The following is a 22,576-nucleotide window of genomic DNA, read 5'->3' on the forward strand; positions in this document are numbered from 1 at the left end:
ATATTGTTTGTATAGGAAAGCTAATAATATCATCAGCCTGTAATTAAAATAAATTAAACTGTTATTTGTAATACTACCCAACGACAAATGTAAACATTTGGAGACCGTCCAAAATGTATATATATATAGGATATACCTTCATCAGAATCGTTTTGATTTGTATGACGTATACAAATAATAACAATATGTATTACTTGACAATTTCCATGTGACATTTTTTGTCTCTATAAATAAAAAAACATTACTTCGTGTAAAACACGTAATTAAGAACGAGTTGAGCACAGGATTAATACAACCGGCAGGACTCCGCACTCGGTCCAATCCTAAAAATAACTCAGATTTATTGAATTTTTTAAAACACTTCAAATTATTGTACAATCATTTATAAAAAAAATTGTGCATCCCATTTTATTTATAACTCATCTTTGTAAATATCGTTGCAAACACTTATTTATGCATATCTCTTAACTAATAGCATTTGCTGTCAATGTTTTTTTGTGATCAATAAAAAATAATACATAATTTTTACATTAATTCTAATATTTTATTCTTATAAATTATAACACTGCACTTTTATCATAAAAAAAAAAATGTTTAGTTAATATTTTGACATTAAACCTAAATACTTTAAGAATATAGACTGTGAAATTTTTTAACCGTTTAATTGACATTGAAATTGCAACAGTGGCAACAGCTCAAACTATTTTATACAATTGACATGCATATTTTCACTTCTGTTTTACTCCTTCACATCGACGACCCGGCAACCACATAAATTATTTTTACATATAAATAGGTATTCGCGGTCGGCCACCTTGGCACCTTAGACATGGGGTGGAAAAGCCACAACGAATTCTAATTCCATGTTTGAAGCTTATCCAATTTATTCGCGTGTTCGTTAACAGCTACGCCTATGTGTTCAGGCACTGTATTGAACTATAATAATATATAACATGTAATTGAACCTGCCATGTTCAGCTATAAAAAAAAAAATTGTTGCACATACCTATAGTAAAAAAAAAACTATTACTAAGCGTATTTATTTTTTGCTTCAAATTTGTAAAGGCATATAATTTGAACAGTATATTTTTAATTAGTTTACAATTCACATGCATACATTTTTTATTTACATTATTGCGTACAAAAAATATTCCCAGAGTCTATAAACTGAGATTTTATTTGATGGGTTATATAATTTAAAATTGTTTTTTTAACTTTTCTTTTTTAAATTCGATACACAATCTGTGAATATCGTTTTTTACAATAAGCATGTCTATTATTATGAAGCGAATATTAATTGTAATATGTAATATATACTGTATTTATATAAACAAACGTGTAAAAAAGAAGTGTCCAAGTGGTGATAGCTTATCTTTTGGTGTTTTAATTTTATAAATAAATCAACAATATATAAGTTGGTACTCTGGTACTCTATAAAATTATTAGGTACTTCAGTACTTGTAAGTTTTAATTAAATTTTTTGTCATATTGTATAAAATATAATAACATAATGGTAGGTTAGGTTAGGTTAGGTAGTTTTTTTTACCAATTTATCATTTCAATAGAAATAAGAAATTTAAACGGCTGGGTTCAAATAATTCCTTGCACTTCTTAAATTAATGTCTAACCACCTTGTATTGAATATTTTGTGCTCGTCAATAATGTTATCGTATAAGTCTTTGAAAACAAAACGCCTATTTTTCCCCTAAAAAAAAAAAAAACCAATCTTTTATTGAACGTTTTATAATACCTCCGGATATAGGATATTGAGTGTATCGTGGTAAACGAATTGAGTTTAATAATAGACAGCGTGTGTGTACCTATATAATATAATTGTACATGAACTAAAGAAATACGATAACTGTCAGGTCGGATTACCGCGGAGACCTTTGCGAATCAAAACACACATAGGTACCTACTGTCGTAATTGGATACGGGTGCGTGCAGTTTACACAGAAATTTACTGGATTTATGAATATAAAAGAAATACTATAAAGACGATTTTTTACGTGATCGATTGGGTAAAGATACCATGGGAAATCCAAAGATAATAAGTCAAAAAGATTTTTATGCCAATGTATATTATATACGTACATAGTACATACCTATCTTTATTCTGTTTAGTACTGTTAGTCTCATATATTTGATCTATATATTACCTATTGTGTAAAATATTATTAGGTATATGAAGGTATAGATATACCTATAATATTTTTCATTATTAATTGATCAACATAATTATACACTTAGAAATTAGTTAGAATATTATATAGAAAATTACCATTGGATGTAATCAAGGTTGACGAATAGTTGAGCTCAATAAAAAAAAAATATGTATATTTAACTGTCTAAATTATACGTGAACAATAACAATTTAGAATGTTGATCTTAATTCTATAACATATAAATGATGTTAATCCATGATGTATGTACCTACCTATGCAAAAATACTAAACACAATATAAAATTAAGTTACATAGTTATTACAACATTTTTTATTCATTGTTTTTTTAGGATTTTCACAACTACAAAAGAATCCAGCGTTCAGTCCCAATAGCTGCATGTCAGGTAAAGTGAATAAAATAATTCTAATTTACCTAGTAAAATATTATATAATATCTATTTTTATATTTTATTTTATGATTATATGTAATAGTTTTGGTACCTATTAAGAATTGTAAATGGTCGTTATGAGATAAAACGTCATCTATTATTGTTTGTTTTGGTCTATTGGTTTTTAATTGTTTTAAATTTACATAACGTACTTCATAATATATTATTAATATTTATTATATATCTTCGTTTACGTAATATTACAACAAAATACAATTTTTTAAACGAGTTGGTGATAACTATGGTGGTATGGAAGAAAATAATACAACTTGAAGATGTTACTCGCGTAAAAAAAAAACATAATAATGCTTAATATTGTCAGTGTGCAGATAATAATTAGGTTTGAATAATTTATTTTACGCCAAAACTCACGTCTGAATGTTCTAAGAATACAGTACTTATGATTATTCTGCAGCGTGTAATGAAATAACACGATTGTGGTGTTAACCTCTTGTCACGAGCAATAGGGAACGTTCATTGAAAAATACCGGTTTGTCTTCAATAGCTCTTCAACCACGCTTGTCGTCTATTGAGATACCATTTCAATAGCATGTCGTTCTTTAGATTAAGATATTGGTACATAGGTATACATTATAATATACCTATATAATTATATGTACCTACTTATATTATTAAAATTATTTGATTCGATTGTATTAGGACGCTGCCGTGTACTGACAATCACGTTAATAGATAAATTCAAACAAAATGATAATATTATAATGAATGTGCGTTCTTAAAAAATACATCTAATAAAATAAAACGTGTATGTGTATACCTATAACTGCAATATGATGGACAATCCAAGACATGTCGTTGTTGGCGCCACCGAACCACGTCTGATCAATAATAATAATAATAACAACAATAAATTATATTCCTCTGAATTTGAATACTGCAGTGTTGGTGTCTAGTGTTTTTTGTCCTTGTAAATTTTCCCATGATTTTTCTGCTTTGTTTTAAATAAGCCATATTGGCATTCAAGAGAGTTCTGAACATCTATTATTATATTTCGTTCTTTATTTGTTACATTTATCTGTTGATGTTTCGATTATTTATAATGATTCAGTTTTATAACTTTTTAACATCTTATAAATATTAACAAAAGTAAAAAAATATATAGATAACTGAATATATATATATATATATTATATTATAATTTAATTTAATAATTGAGGCTATTATATCAAATTATATTATTTATACTTATTAAAATGTATCATCAAATGTTATAAGCTATAATAAAGATCAATAAAATACAATATTTTCCAAAAACGTCGTAATACGTTTTCAAATATTATAATATATATATATAGGTACATCGAACCGATTATAATAATTAATAATTGCTCGAATAACATTCCGAATTAATAATAATGGTTTGTATTCACAATCGTTGTTGAAGCATTTCAATACTGCACCAATATTATTATTATTGTTATAACGTAATACAATATTCTAACCACGAGACTTAGATTAGAATGTATAGTAATAAAATATGACACGAAAAAGGTCGAAGAGGAAGTGCGTGAAGTCGTGAAGACGTCATCCCGGAACCGAGCCTGGATACGCCTAACGTGTTTCTATAAGGCCGTTTTGGCGGTGGATGTAGCTGTGATGTGTAAAGTAGCGGCAGAAACGGCAGAAGCGGCAACAGTAGCATGTTGTCACCGTGACGATATTATTATTATTATTTGTCATCGTCATCTTCTTGGTCGCAACAGCAGCAGTTATTGAAGTATAGGTACAGAGTATTCAGACAGCGGTGACGTCGAAAGAAAAACAAAAACAAAACCGAAAGGCAACACAACATAATAATAATAATAATAAACATAACGAAATCACTCAAACAGCAGCCATATGTCACGGACGAGACGTCGTCGTATAATGTGTGTGTGTGTATATTGTGTGTGAATGTACATTGTAGACAGAAGGAGAAAAAGAAACGTAACAGAGACTGAAATCGTGGGCGGCATTCGTCGTATGGCGCCACCGTCACCTGTTGACCTCAACATCGCATACGTATTATAGGTATATATAATAAATAATATACTAGTGGTGTGGTGTGGTGTCGGTACATCTCCTTTTTCTACATTGCGCGCATACTCCTCTCCTCTCCTCTCCTTATCACACATACCCTGACTTCTCACCTCCCCACACCGCCTTTCATATCCAGCTACTTCACGTTTTTCCATATTTCCATACACATATACGCGCTTCACATATGATATTCGAATATGTAGAAAACACGCACACACACATAAACATCGAAATCGGTAGGTTTACACGATATTTTCTACGCAGTCAGAACGTTCAACAGGAGAACGGCTCTCACGCGCGGTCACAGGATGTTCTCATGTCCGCGGTCGCGTCTCCACGGCGGTGGTTGTACCTACAACAATAAAGCGTTCGTATCGCGTCTGCAATATGTCAATCTCGGCGCTGCCATCTCACCGAATCACGTCGACTATTATCGTTGTTATTATTATCATACACACACACACACACACACACGTGAGTGCGTATTATATCATTATGATCATTGTTGTTGTATCATTATTGTAATATAATTTATTACCCATATACCTCTTATATTGTAACTAATATATAATGAATGAGGCCGTATAGCGGTGATAAAATAATAATATATATTCGTACGTCGAGGACACGACCTTCGTTTGGGCGGGGGATGATTATATCCTTGCATGTGTGATGTAAGCAATTACCTATATAGATGCCTAAACCAACCCGAGTTAATAAATTTGCATCGTAATTACTACATATTATTATCATTGTACTCAATTATTATTATTATCATCATCTTATGTATTCTCATCCGCTCTTTTTGGGCGAATAGACAATAGTGGTACGATCGTTTACAGTCATATGCTATATACAAATAAGTCCCTCGAAACAGCATCATAATATAATAATATAACATAGTATTCTACATTATTATTTACTATATTACTTAGTATATTATTTTGTAAATGAAAGCAGGCTTAATTCACTTACATTTACACTACAAATATTACATACAAGTATATAAACCATCTGACGAGTCACGCGGCAGATATTGCTATTAAATTAAGTGTCTGTTTGAGGTTGACATTTTATAATTTTTTAAATAACTCGATATTATAACTACATAATATAAAGTATATAATTTCCATCTGTAAGTAAAACAACAGTATACATGATGCGCGAATTCAGAGTAAAGTAATAATTTAATGATTTGATTAGACAAGAAGTTGTTTAAATGATAATTTATTTAGTGTTCAACTATAAGATTTCTTTCGTATACAATTTAGTCACTATATAATAAACAAAGATAAAGTTTAAATTGAATATTATTGTAACAGAATAACAGATATACCTACCTATTATATTTAGGAGCTTTCTTTCAATTATTTTTTAAATTTATGTTTCAGACAACACAATTTTGTACAGTTATTATTTTATTGAATTATTTTAAAACAATACCCACACTCAATAAACTTACTCGAAATGTATTTTATAGTTGTAAACAAACTACAAATAAGTGATTCTTTTAACACTAAGTACTCATTGTCTCAAAAAGTAATATGGTTGTTGAAAATATCTTTTTACGTCTTGATCAAAATTAATTACAAATCTACATTTTTGGAAAAAAGTTTTTCGTATTTTTACTGTTTGTTATGTATTTATTATTATTTAAGGGCTTTATTTTTTTTTAATAACAAAACATTTATAATTTCAAGGCCCGAAGCAAATTATTTTTAAAAATAGGTATTCAGAAAAATTATGGTCTATCATAGGTACCTACTCATCTATTCATCTGAACAATTAATAATAGGTACCTATACTTATAAGTTATAACTAATTAACTTTTCGTTTTCATGTACCAACTAAAATGCTAAAAAAATATTTCACTTTTGAATAAAAATAAAAAATATATTCAAAAAAGTAGTAAACCTTAATAAAATTATAATTTATAACCATAGAATGAATAAATAAAAGGTATGTTTTCAATTTATTTTGAGTGTTTACTGTTTAAAAAAAGCAATACTTTTAAAGAAATATATCTTTACTGTTTTTCTATTGTGATATAGTATACAAAATCAATCACTATAACACTTAACATAAAAGAGGTAATTATAATGAAATCTGTTTAATCTTATTTTATCCATTCAAGTTGAAAACCAGACTTAGTGTCCACTAAAAATTTTAATAATCATTATTATATTACAGATAATTATTAGTAGGTAGAAAAATATTACTCTATAGTAGTGTAATCTTGTAATATTTTGGTTTTCTACTTTTTATTTTTCATCAGTTAACTCTCATCCTAAAGCTCATTAGTGACGTCTTATGTGTACTCTCGACATAAAGCGTGTTTGTGGGCTTGATAAAATGAGGTCCTTTTTCTTTATATCCGTCCCAAACTACCATACTTGAGGTACTGACTTGAATTAACATTAAAACTATTTTGAAAACAAGGGTAGTATTTTGTTTTCGTTTTATGCGGCTTAAGAGTTTTTGAGTACTTTCATACTTTGCCACTGGCAAGAAATAAGAGCACGTGTTTCTTTTTTATGTGTTTAGAAATATATTTTCGAAATTCAAAGGAAGTATAAATAAAAGTTATCACTCATGTAATGGCCTTTATTATATAACTATATATAAGCATGATAAATATTTTCATATGATGGGCTATACGGATGTAATATTGATGCTATTATTACCTAAAAATTATAATATATTTATACATATGTCATGATAATCAATATTTTTCATTCATATACTTCAAAACATTAAACAATAGTATATACCTACTACCTAGCATATACTCATATATAAACAGATACCTATATATGGTTATATCTTATGTATATTAACTATAAATACTATAATACCACACTTAACTGAGCAATTATATAATGATTAAATTTGCGAGGATTTGTAAATTTGTTTCTCAAAAACAGTCCAACGGATTTTATTGTAATTTAGTTAGGTACAAGAGATTTTTTAATAAAAGGAATTAATTGGTCTAAACCAAATCTAGTGGACATGTTTTAAAGTTATGCTCAAAATGATGAAAAATTCACAAAAATCTAAATCATCGAGGAAAATAAATAGTTAAAAAATATTACACACTAAGTGTAAATTATTATTTTAATATTTATATAAAATTGTATTATTATTATAACTTTATATAATACGTTTTAACAGTTTGTTTATTTTTTACCGTCTTAATTTGTTGTGTTATTTTGCAGATATAATAATATTATAGCATGTCATAATTCAATTAAAAAAACCTCTTTAGTGTTGAATTTGTATTAATTATTATTAATATTATATACATAGCTGGTACGGTCATGCAAACGTTTAATGTCGTATAATATCCTCTATGCATTGTTTTTATTCTAACACCACGCTGCAAAACCGACAGCCAAGTGTATTGTGTAATAGCTGTGTATAATAGGTGTACCTATATTTTATACACCGCAGTTGTTAAAGGTCTAAAAACACATTTCGTAGGCTGGTACATACTCGTATATATTTACTTATTTTGGTTATAAAATTGGCGAAGAAAGAAAAATCTCTTCCCAATCAATCATTGTTGAAGAGCAGTGTTTGCAAGCAATTTTTTATTTTTATTTTCTGCCGGTTTTGAACGAGAATAGTAAATTAACTACTAACATAATAATATAGGTACCTAGTATAATATATATAGTTATTGTAAAAAGGTGTTGGAGAAGTTAAGTTGAATCAGTGTTATATATATATAGGTATAGTAAGTTGTCCACGGGCATATCCCATGTAAACATTAATAATATATACATAACGTATTCGTGTACTTGTGTGCTAGCGTGCATGGAGTTGAAAGGTAGGCCATATTGGGGTGGGGGGCCGGCTTCACGAGTGGTTCCTTTGAAGCGGTTTAATTGGCAGCCATTACTGTGGTTGTGAGCACCGTTCGCGAACCTTGCAGCTCATCGTTCATTCGGCAGTGGGTTGTGGGCATTCGTGAAACACTGCCAACGTTAAAATAATAGTATTAGAAGTCCGTTGTTTAGCGGTTTTTAATAATTTATTCCAAACGTGATTCACTTATGCATAGTGTCTACATTTTCACGATTTGCAAAACGGTTGTTTTCTCCGTTGCAGTGAATAGAAAAATGCTTAATAATATATTCTATACTGAACTTGAAGCTTCCACGAATTCTTTAGCCTATAATTTTTCGGTATGTAGGTGCAAATTTCAATACTATTTTAAGTAAAAAAAATTAAATCATTAATTTCTATTAAAATATTTTGATCAAACTTTCATATTTTACAAATAATATTTATGTCTTCTTTAAAAAAAAAATAGGCATCTTTATTCATATAATATTTTATGCATGAAAAACATATAGGTACCTAATGTTATATAGGTACATATAATATGTACCTATATAACATTTTATATATATGTAACATATTACATACATATGTTCAAAAATATTGTTCAACCGATTTATGCAACTATTATTGTAACTATATCCTCTATTCACATAAAATGTCAAGATGTAAACATTTTAGCTAAAATAAAGATTTGATAACATTTTGTTATAGTAAGAGATTTAAAAAAATAGTTTGTTCCAACAATACATTTTATAAAATTTGATATACATTATATAATTAAATTATATAATATACCTATTGTTTAATTAACCGATATTCAATATTTCAAACTACAAAACATATGTTAAATGTAGATGTATATAAATATAAAACCTAAATTGGATATTAATATTAATTATATAATATTATATAATATGTATAATATATTATATAGTGAAGGACCTTCGTTGAAGGTGCAATTTGTTTTATCAATGACAGTATTAGGAGTTATAAAAAAAATATGTAATTGATATTTTATAACAATATATTTATATACACAGTGATTCACTAAGCATACTTGACCCCTTTATTTTCTTCAATAATTCAGTTATCCAAAATCTGATTTTTGAAATTTTTAAATATAGGTATAATTATATTATAATTATAGGTACTGACTATACTTATATAAAGACCATATTTTCAAATTCTCAAGATTTCTTGTACCACTATTAAGGAGTACCCTCTGAAGATACAAGTTTTAGTCTATAAAAGGTAAGGTATATTATTAGATCTTTTTGAGTAAACTTAAAAATTCAAAAAATCAGAAATTTATTAAATTTATTATTCAAGAAAAAATAGGGATGAGCACTGAGCGTGTTTGGTGAATGCCACTCTATACAAAAAGTAAGGGTTCAACTGTATACATCAAGTAGTTACCTATATATATATTATATACGTATACAATACTCGACTTTTAAGGACATTAAAATATTTAAAACGCCGTTTTAAATATACCTATACAGTTTACTTATTATTATCATTGTCACGTGTGATGTAAAGTGCTGCAGGCTGTATGTAAGAATTACATAATATATTAAGTAATTATTATTTTAGTTTTTACTCATACACCTTATAGCAGAAAATCTTGAGGTTTTTTATTTTTATTTCAACACAACGACTGCGGGAAAATGCCGAAAAACTTCAAGTTAAACCAAATTTACAATACGTATAGGTATATTATATTTTATAATATATAGACACTAGGTAGGTATATGGTTTTATTTGGCTTTGCTGCATATAATACTGCTGAATTGGATTTCATTTCCTTTATATTATGCGTTCAATGTATAATGTGATGCACACTGCCATTGGTCGACCTAACGAAACCATTTATTACGGCAGAGCTGGTAGCGTTTTGAAGAAGGAAAAAAAATTTCCACGTCCTATACATAGTCATACGGCTTGCAGCGTAATCAATCCGATTATGTTATTATGTTAACTGAGACCGGAAAATTGCGTCTTTCCGGACGGTTCAAGAGACCCGGATTCCGGAAACCAAGTAGAGGATTATTTAGCTTTTAAATGCATCATAACCGGCTTACATTAACGGTCGGCCAATAAAACTGTGCGCTTTAGTAGCTATAAATATCGTTATTCGCGCCACCGGGGTATCTGCAGCTGCTGAAACAAATCTAATTCACTCTGATGAAGCGTTTTGATCAATGTCATATTCATATATTATATATACAATGCAATAATTATAAATAATTGCTCTTAACTATAATTAATAACGAAACGAATATTAATTTTGACACTAGAACATACACCAGAACATAAGCTAGTATTAGTATACTATAATATTTTATTGTGTATATATTATTTAACAAGATTTTCGTATTTATAGTTAATCCAGGTGTTCATGTTTAGAATATCTATTGTTACCTACAGAATATTTTTTAATGACAATTATGTATTTCATAAATTTTCTGTATATTCTTCGTCTAAATTAAACGGAATGATACAAAGAAATCTATAGATATAAGGATACATGACGAATATTAATGATATAACCAATGCGTTGATACTTTAATAATTACCATTTGTAATTTGTATACAACTAAATTAAATATTATATTTAATATAGGTACCTAATAATTTAATATAGATAAGGATAATCAAATAAAGTATACCATTTCTATAACCTTTTAGAATCAATATCTTCAAAATGATCAATCATTTGTATTATGCCACGGATTTAATAATACCCCATAAATAATATTATATAATATATTTATAGACTCTTTAAAAAAAAAATATATATATATATTCATATTATATGACGGCAATACAATTTTTCTCTACGGGCTACATCACATTATCTCATTCTCAGCAACAAAATACTAAAAGAAAGTCAATGGTCTTTTGGTTTAAACATTAAATGTATATAACTATTTTAACATTTTGAGCCGGCTTCTGACAAACGAAATCATATATATTTATTCTAATATATAGTTCGGTTATTTCCTTATTTATGAGACACATCAAACAATATTTCATAGGATGAGAATAATAGATTTTATATTCAAGAAATATACGGAAATATATTATACGAGGAAGATCACAAAATATTACTGATCAATAAGAATCAACCATATATTATATATACCTACAGAAGTATAGATATAATGACATTTACTGAATAGTTTTTTGTAAATAATATATTGATCAATGAATAAAGTATAACAATACTTATATATATATATATATATGCCTACAGAATCAATTAAAATCCAATTTTTAGAGCAGTGGTATTAATATTATTAGTTTAAAAACAATATCATCATACAAATAGGTACAATAAATAACAATAATATAAAATATACATTGCAATACATTTTTTTAAAGTAATAAGCACGTATATTTATGGGATGTATATATAAATTTTGATTAAAGAGTCAGCCACCGCACGTGTAATATATTTTAACCACATACATCGCATCATAATGTATACTTTTAGTTTTTACTGAATATCAACCAAATCAGAGTCTGAAAATTTCGATTAATTCACATACCTAACCTGGTGTAGTACCTATACATAAGGATTTGAATTTGAAATATTTAATTTGTAATTGTTTAGTTAAAAATTTCAGTCTTTGTAAAATGTGTATAGATGAAATTATGGAATATATATATTTTTTTTATATATACTATCATGAAAGGTAGTATTATATAATAGGTAAATATCCTGATTTATAGGTATATAATAATATGATTATGATTAATTATTGATTGCACGCTTAAACTTTAAACATATATGAATATATGATGAATGATTTATTAATGTTGATATATATAGTTACGTGGTCAGAAATTATACCTTGTTAATAGCTACAGCTTATCACTTATCTGTTATCAATTAACTCAATTAATCGTTATATGGTTTTTGAAACCAAATAATAGATAATTAATAATGCCGTGTAAAGTGTTCAGAATTGAGTATGCTTTGCAAATTCTCCCTTTGTTAGATGTAAGTTACATAGAAACTACTGTATAACTACTGTACATGTATCATGTAACTACTAATTATGCATATTAAAAACAATAAATTATAACTAATAACACTGGTATGATTTTATCAATTTAATATAGGTACATTGAAATAACGATCAAATATATTAAGTAAATACATCAAACATTTAAACATTTAAGATTTATCCTCTTTCACATCAATAAAATATGTCAAAAAGATAAATTTCATTAAATTTTTAACATTACAGGTTAGGTTAGGTTATGTACTTTACGCGACTACGCCGTTAATATTAAATAATTACCTATACATGTATAGGTAATGATACTGTATTACTTAGCGTTACCAGGGGGTAATAAATAAAACCATGATGAGCCATCCAATTACGGTGTATAGGTAAATGGTAACTTTTTATTTAAATGAACATTTATTCAGAATAAATTTATTAGTCTAAACGAAAAAATATAACGATAAATAATTATTATATCCAATCATAATAAGTAATAATTATTTTATTATCTGTATAACTAACGGCAACCCTGCTATGTTTAAACAAAAAAATATTTAATTTTCGTGAGCTGAATTAAGATTCATGTGCGAGCCACCCTATAGCTGCCTGCAGTATATGTGGATTAAAAACGAAGCTATAAACACACCCTCTCCGAGTGTCAAGGAATCTATTGATATAATTTTCATTGAAAACGGTATAGTAGTTTATTAGTCTACAGAGGGCAAACAAACAGCCAAATAATTAAACAAACATTCTTTTTTATTTTCCAAACATTAGAAATGGGTACTTAGTATACCTACATAATATATTATATTTTATATTTGATTTCCACTCCAATAACTATGTGGTGTAATGGCACGCGATTCTGGAGGTCATCCGCTGCGGTGGTATATTCAATATACTATAATATTATGTTATCGAAGAAAAGGTATAGCTACTTCTCGTCTGGTCAGCGAACACACACACATAAAATGTATAATATACAATATATACATGGCGTAGTGAGGGACTTACATTAAGTTGATGAACTCAATCCGGCCGATTGCGCCAGAGAGCTCGAAGTCTCGTCGTATACCGTATATATTATACCGCGTATAGGTATACTGTGTACCGGGGTTCCGTTGTATAGTATATACAGTAGCTCCATTTAGAGATTTCACGGTGTTTTGCCCGCCCGATCGTCCGACCGGAAAGTCGCGCGCACATGCGTTATCCCGACGCCGACGCAACCCCCGCCCGACCGCGTCGTCGTCGGCCGTATCGAGTTTTGCAGTCCACCCCACTGCCCCTTACCGTATTCCCGACGGAACCGACCCATACACGTATCACGTTAGGTATATATACATATATATAATATATAATATAAAGTGGCGCACATGACGACGTATATTACTTATTTGTACGCGTTAGTCGTTTATATTGTATGCATTGCAGTCGTATACGGTCGATTAGCTGCTGCTGTATAGTGTCCCGGTGTGCTTGTATTGAGTGGTCACCATGGAATTGATTTATCTGCGGGGCTATATAATATTATATCAAATTATATATTGTTGTAAGTTATGATCATGTGTAGTTTAACATTGAAACCTATATATGTTATTATATAATGATACGCGCGAGTGATGACCACAATATTACAATGATTTCATTATCTCGCAACTATTTTAATGAATTAGTTTTTCAATCGATATCAACATGAATAATTCCAAGCGTTTGGTTGGATTAGGTTTGAAATTTGAAAGAATATTGATTTTCTCGAACGGGATTTTTTTAATTTTTAAGTAGAAGAAACTACAAAGGAAATACCAAAATTTTCGACATTCAATATTTCATATCTAATGTTCTGATGTTAATTTATTACTATAATTCATAATAGTCATTTTATTTAATTGATACCATAAAATCCACGTAATTTAAGATTATAACAATATTTATCTGTAATAAAGGTAATTAAATATTATTCGAAATTTCGAAAAAATGTGTGTACTGTATTTGTACTATAATTATTGTAATTTAACGTTTAAATAATTTTAGCTGGCCAGCTCATATAGGTAGTAGATTTCCATCAGTATAGGCCTATTTGAAAAATTTCAGATTTTCAAATGCACCACTCCATCCATGGTTACCTAATACCTAACCTAATAGTTAAGTGCGAGTGGTATGCACAGACGTAACCAGGGGAGGTCTAAGAGTTCCCACACCAAAAATGGTTTTAGCCTCCCTTCTCCACTTTGGACGTACGAGTTTATGTAAAAAAAGATTCAGAACATACATCAGGTATATTCAGGTCGACTGCGTGATCCGAAACATATTCAGAGATCTGGCTATAAAATAAATAATGATTATAAAAAAAGAAAGATAATCAACTAATAATAATATTACATACTGATAATGATATTTTATAAAAAAAAGTCGTACCTATCTAAATATATTAGACGTGCGTACTATGGTTATAAAATAAATTATAATAAAATATAATATATTTGTTTTTAACGATGAGGGGAATAGGCGTTTTGACTCTACGGTTCATTTTCAACTTTTGCTCAATTTGACCTGTTACTATTAATCTCTAATGGCGCTCATGACGGGTTTTACACTCCCACTGGTTATTTTGAACTTTGATTTTCTAGGACTGTAGCCCACGTAATAAATTCTTAAATTATTTTTATACCCCAGCCGTATGCCGCGTTATATGAGAAGTGAGATAGCTGCGAGTACGGTCGTTTCGGTCATTATATTATTATTGCGAGGGAACGAGATATTTATATTATTAATAATGTTATATTGTTAATACGCGCGCGTATTACGTGTCATATAATGTGTCTAGTTTGATAATAGTGGGATCAGTGGAATATCGTTACCACAGTCGTTTAAATGTACGTGGGTTTAAATAATGAGAGGTTATCAAATTTTCTTTTTCTTCTTCTTGGTAATCAGCTTTTAAGACGATACTGATTGATGTACTTCACCTTATCCGTTGTCAGGGTTCACTAATCTGTGTATAGTAGCCGCGACTTCCGTCGACTCTTTACAGTCTACGTAGTATGGACGACTCATGGTTTTTACCTACTCGTTTATTGTATTGTACCTACTAAATAGATTAATTATTATTTATTAATCTTCTTTCCACCTTGCAGACCATTGTGGAATATCATAATGAATCTATATAGAGTTGCACGCGTAAGTAAACTGCAGCAACAGTACACGCATTACACGAACCCAACTCATCGGCGGAAATCATTCTGGCAATTGGTCATAAACTTATAACCCAATTACCGTAAACTGGAGGGATATCACCTTATATCTTATTGGTAAATAAAATCTTATATATACATGTATATTGACGTGCCATGTTTAGAAAAAAAAATTACCGGATTATCGGTCGCGAGACGAATTAATCGGAGAATCCAAACGGATGGCGGTGGTGGTGGTGGTGGTGGTTGCCACCGGAATTCCGGTTGATTGGATCGAGAAAAGCTCGTGCGATTGTCAGCCCGAGGACGACGCGAGGATTAGGTCGTCGTCGGCTGCCGTCGACGCCATGTTGGATCGCCGAAGCTATTTAAAGTATTTCCGTTTATTGCACTCCTCGCATCACTACGTCGTCATGAGTCTTGCGGCGCGGACAAATCCCCTGCGGGTCGCGGCGTAAGCCGAATTCTCGCGTTTCAAATGGACGTCCCGGCAAAAAAATACCCGTCCGTTATTAGCAATCATATAACTACCACCACTGCACCCACCGCTTCCACCGGTTACTTTTGCATCCTCCGGCGACGTGTGTGCGATGGTGAGGCGGTGAGGTGCTGCAGGCGTGCGTGCGTCAGCCCCGAGAGTAAATTACGAGGCATTTCGATAAGCCACCCGTAATGGGTTATTGGCGGACAAATATTTTTCAATTTAACACCCAAACACCCTTTTATATACTTACAGCCCACTCCGTCGATCGCTGCTATCATCATTATATATATATATAGTACATACTAGTCGATCACTCGTTGCAGCCGAATTTACCCTGCACCCGCGCGGAAATCAATATATAGCAATAACAATATTGCTATTATTATTTTATCATCATTATCAGTGTAAACTGCAATTTGTTCAATGACTCAATTAAATAGTATTTCTGAATAGTCGTAGTGAATGTTTTATGTGTATCACGTAAATAATAAACTTGTGTATATAACATCATCATAATATTATGTAGTTTACCTATACCTATATGCAATAGAGAAAAAATGATATATGAACAATTCTATACGTTGTTCAGTTATTTGAAGAAAAAGTTATGGAGAACTTTGTGTTGGGTTTTTTAACCTTAGATATAAACTACAATATTTTATGAATTTTTGACTTCACAATTTTGCAAATTCTATGTACATTTTTGTGATTTTGACATATCTCCTAAACATTTAAACTATAAATGCTTATAAACAAAAATTGTGAATAACGATTTTCGATTTTTTTACTACGATAAGTACAACTTATAAAAAACCTTGTATTAATTTTAAAAGTTTTTGGACAGCCAAAATTTTTTACAAGCATTTCAATAAAAAAATCTTTGAAAAATCGAAAATTTCAATTGTCTATAAATAGCTTAAAAAGTCATAGTATTTTGGAAATTTAACTGTAAATAGATAACACTAATATAAACATTTGGCGAAAATATCAAGTATTAAAAATGATTTTGAATATTACCTACGTTTTTGAGTTGCAGTAAAATAAAAAATCGGTTTTTCGCTAGTTTTTTAAGGGGTTTTTCTGACACTTTTGAAAACTACTGAACATTTTTTACTTTTGACTCAAAGTACCAACTAGATGAAATTTTCTTTTCAAAGAGGGGCTGAAGTCAAAAATCAAAGTATTATTTCTACTCCAAAACGTGATGACAGGCACAAAAAAAAACCATACATCATTGTAAAATCAATACATTCCTCATCACTTCGTTTAGAACCAAAAAAATAATATTTTTTGAGGCACCTAATTAAATTAATAAATTTTTTAGCAAATACGCTCTATTAATAACACATTTTTAATTTGTGTTTTTTTAATTTGTCATTCAAATTGGATTAATTATACTTTTTAAAACCTATAATAAATGTCTATTTAAACATTTTAATTTTTTTTCTCATTCTAGATTCTGAGTGAATCGTAGAAGCTATTGATTTTACAATGATGGATATTTTTTATTATGATCATATTACAATTTATATTCATATTATTTTGATAGTTTTAAAGAAGTTCTTAATACTTATCTATATGTAATTTGGATTAAAAATTATATTTTATATAGTTTTTATTATTTTTGGTTGTTCAAATTTTCAAATAAATTTTTTTTGTGAATATTTCTAAAAATAAAATATATTGTTTCAAACAGCGTGCTTTTAAAAAAAATAATATTCATAAACAAATTATTATCTGATTTAAAGTGTAATACCTAATCGTTTCAATTAACTTTCTTTAACAAATATTATCATTCCATATCATGTTAGTTGTTTTTCTCATCATAATGAGTAATGACTGATAGTTCATTATGTTATTACCCACTTTTTATTTAACGCAGTAAGTTATTATATTAAAATATAATATTTCAATATTACCTCGAAAATATTATAATAAGTAGGTAGGTTTTATAGTGATATGATTTATACATTTAATTTTAAAACAAGAGCATAGAGTTTTCCCGACAAAAATTCGTACAAATGATTAAATATAGGTAATATGGTTTATACTGAAACTAGGAACATATTATGTATAATGCTGTATACATAGATGTATAAATGGCTCACAGTCACATATTTTATTTAATCTCTACGTGTTCTTTACATTATTACTTATAAATGCATTTATTATAATTATGATTAGGAGGTACCTACTACCTATACAAATGTATCTGTTCATTCAATGAATATCATCATACGAAAACAAACTCACGATCATTATAATTTATTATACATACCATCTCTACCTACATCAAACATAGGTGATGATTTTTTTAAATAATAATTTCAAACTTATTTTCGTATTTAATGTTTGTCTGCAGCGTATTATCAATATATTGTTTTAATTTTTCAGTCACCGATTCTCTTAACCAAATAATAATGACATCATAATATTGTATTTCAAAATTATCATTAAATATTATGTATATATAATATAATATAGCTTAAAATATTATTTTTGTCGAAGCGCAAATAAGCAATAGTTATTTTCAAATACGTTATGAAATTTCCAGATCGGCAACTAATCTTATTTTAACGAGTATGAAAATCGAAAACTCTCACGTTCTTACAATCGCCTATTATATACGAGGCAATATACCTAATATATTATAGGTACAATGTTTTTGATATTATACGGTGACTACTATAGCTTGGCGGTATATACCTCTGAACTTGCAGCCGGATGGGATTTCATCATCGACCTATAATGACATCGATGACACCAGAGACAACAGACACGATGATAGAGAAAGATAGGTAGAGACAGAGAGGGAGAGAGAGATAGCTGCATAGACCTTTTTACAAACCACCCATTTACACCGCATCTGTTGTGTTCGGCACGGCATTCACACGGCCAATCTATTTCCCTCGCCACATGCATTGCTCGCACGTATATAATATTATATATGCTACCATCGCCGCCGTTTGTACTGCACTCGTATCAATTCCCGACGGACCAGACGTTTAACACTCCATCGGATTTCACCATGTATCGAAACATTATAGACACATATACACTGTACGCTATATCCTCTGTATGTGTTTGTATGTGTGTTCGGCTCATCGACATAAGTGGTGGACGACAACGGACTTGTAATTGAATTTCCAAAATGTCCTCCCCTCTACATCGCGCTTCGATTGCTCACTCTCCCTCTCTCTCACTCACCCCATTTTGGCACACATTTCGACACCACCGCTACTACACCGTGGTCGATTGACTATAATATATAGGTACCGTAGTGGTGTAGTACATCAAGAAACGGTTCTCTCTTGCCCTCTTATACAGCAGTAGCTTTCATCCCCAGAGACTCTTGCTGCGACGTGTACCGCGTTCGTTACAATATGTCACATATTTTGTCATCGCATATATGTAATGTATATTGTATTATGATACAATATTGGGGTACCTTAACTGCACGCTGTATTCATGTGAGTTTTTTGGCCGAACGTAACGATTTTTGATTTATTTTATTCGCATCTCGTTATAATTTTATATTTTAATTTAATTTATTGTCATTTGTCACTACAGCACGGTGTGCAATAGTTCACTATTTAGATGTACCGTTCACGCGTGCATATATTTTTCATCCACAATACCTCACACGTGCATTTAATATAGTTTTATGTTTTGTTATAAACATTTAAAATTAAAATAACGTGAACGTGTTAAAACAATAATAATAATTATCATTATTATTAATACTTTTTGGAAAATCGCGTCACACAATCATATTTTTATGAATTGTAGATTCTAGGAAAACAATGAATCAGGGGTGTAGGTGTGAAGTAAGGAAAACATGTTGTCAACGTGCCCATTGTAACGTAGACCTTATCGAATTTTCTAAGACGTTAATTGTCTCTCTGTCTCTCATTCAATTTTTTTTACGAAACATAATAAATGCTTTCAAATTATAGCATGTGCAATACGTAGGAAGAGTTTTAGTATTCAGCTGTGTATTGTCGTCGCTTTTTTACATATAATATGTGCTCAAATCCATTCAAAATAAAAGTAAAAAAAAAAAAAAACTGTGAAGTATAGTGTGGGCATAATTTTTATGGTGCTTATTTAGAAATTATTAAAATTGATAACAATCTAAATGATGACAGATATATAATATATTATATTTAGACGCTGTAGAATCTTATTGCAATAATTATGTAATTATTTAGTACCTTTTACTTTTTTTAATGCAAATAATTATTTTCATTTATTTTATTTGATAACTAGTAGCATATTTTTTCAACTACCTACCTATAAAACAAAATTTAATATTTTTTAGGAATACAAATGTAGTATACGTAGGTAATGATGAAATAAAATAAAATATTTTTTTCGTGATGTACGATGGATAGATCTTTAATACATATAATATTATATATTATATGTATTATAGGTATTGATTAGAATCAAGTAAATTTAATTTGTGTTGTTTAATAATTGAAATCTTAAATTAGTTTTAACGTCCGATATGAATATGAATATAGGTTAATAGGTATCTGATACTTATATATGAATTTTGTTAAGTCCATTAAAAAACTATATGAATTGAAATTTTCAATATATGTTAAAGAAAAAGATTGTGGTTGACCTTGGACCTTGGACCTCATCGGCTTCCATTATAAAACGAGCATAGATCTATTAATTGATTAGGGCAGTGAGTATAGGTAATTTTGTTTACTATACATTTTCTCATCCAACAAACGTACCTATTCCTTCTCTTGATTGCCCAGTCTGAGTAATTATAAACTGTTTCTTCATAGTACCCTTTATAAAGATTAATCACTCAAGTTCATATGCTCCCATAAAAGCTTAGTCAATTAAGGTAATAGATTATGTGGTAATAACTCTCTAATGACTATTGCGATGCTATTTGAATTCATACCAACTTCCATGATGTTATAGGTATACCTTCGGAATGTAAGTATGAAATTTATTGTAGTAAAAATCCATTTTACTCTGTAGTTTTTAATAGTAAAGCAAATTGATTTATTATAAAATGAATAGGTAAAAATAATGACTGGAGCGTGTCAAAAGGTTCCTCATAACATTTTAATTCCGAGAAATGTTATGAGAATTTTCATATTAAAATACTCGTAACTTACTTCATAATGAAAACATCAAAAACCCTTTTACGTGCAGCCCTAGGAGATATTATGTTACCTTAAAATTTGAAAAAGGTCAGTTCACTGTAATATTAAATATGACAGAGTACAACGGATTCTTCTTCTAACTTAAAACTTGCCTTATTAAGGGTTAATGAGACTGACTAAACATACATCGCGGGGGTATTACGCGTAAATATAAGTGAGCTAGTTGAGAGTGATTGTAAACGACCACGTGTGATTTTACCTTTATATATAGTTTTTATAGGTAGACAGTGGTCGCATATTTATTAGGTATATATATATATTGGTGGGTACATCGATTAAGTATGTGATCTTTATCACATTTAACACAGTTTATTACACATCTCGTATATATTTTGGCCAACAATAACGGAAATGATGTTTGAACAAGGGAACATCTGCTACGTTTGTGTGCGTCGTACGTAAGTGAAGGGTTAGATATATATATATAAGGCGAAGAAGAATAAAGAAATGTGACAGGGAACTGACAAAATGTTGGCAACAATGAATCGCCGGTTGCACGCGACGCCCACCGTTTTTATTATTATTTTTTTTTTTCGAAAAATAAAAGCGCCGCTGTGGTATAACACATAATAACGTTTATTTTATTATTATATACGCGTGTACCGCGGTGAGTGTACCAGGTATAGGTATATATACAGTGTGCACACACATATCGTTTGAGGGACAAATACGTCTTTTATTGGTCCCAACACTGGTGGGCGGAATATTTTGATTAGCGACCTGTCAACAGCGGGCGGACGGACAATGCGATGACTATATTATAATGCCAAAAATTGAAAAGGGGTTAGCTAAAGTTACACCTTTTCCGTAGGATTATTCACCGGCCAACATGCATAATATAATGGGCGCACGTATTACATTATTATATGTACCTAAACATTATAATACACTCGAAAATCGGTATTTAACACCCTCACCCACACCCCCACTAACACCAACACAAACACACATACTTCCCTTCTCTTACCACTCTTCGTACCTACCCTTAAGCCTTGAAGGCGGATGTACAACACTTACTGATATGTAGTAGGTAGCACGTTTTATTATTAAATAAAACTATTATATAAACGTCGGCTATTGATTTCTAGCGGATTTTTATACGGAAACATCGCGATTATTCGTGTCACGCTGCGCGATATCCGTTCACGAACTAAATTTTAATGCTCCTTTCTCTTCGTGGCAAAGGACGAC

General features: G+C 29.8%; 1 protein-coding gene across 4 annotated transcripts in view; it reads left to right on the forward strand.

Annotated features, from left to right (window-relative positions):
* Nucleotides 1-22,576, forward strand: part of LOC107173206 (uncharacterized) — a 96,375-nt gene that overhangs the window by 26,213 nt on the left and 47,586 nt on the right. For 2 of the 4 annotated variants that reach the window (XM_089223928.1, XM_089223927.1), the window contains exon 2: nt 2,515-2,568. The exons of the other annotated variants lie outside the window; for them this stretch is intronic. In XM_089223928.1, coding sequence (XP_089080054.1) covers nt 2,515-2,568 — 54 coding nt within the window. The remainder of the gene's footprint in view (nt 1-2,514; nt 2,569-22,576) is intronic. 4 annotated transcript variants of the gene reach the window in all.

This window comes from Diuraphis noxia, unplaced genomic scaffold (genome assembly GCF_037042655.1).
Source record: "Diuraphis noxia isolate RWA-SAM2 unplaced genomic scaffold, SU_Dnox_SAM2 contig0003, whole genome shotgun sequence".
NCBI lineage: Eukaryota > Metazoa > Arthropoda > Insecta > Hemiptera > Aphididae > Diuraphis > Diuraphis noxia.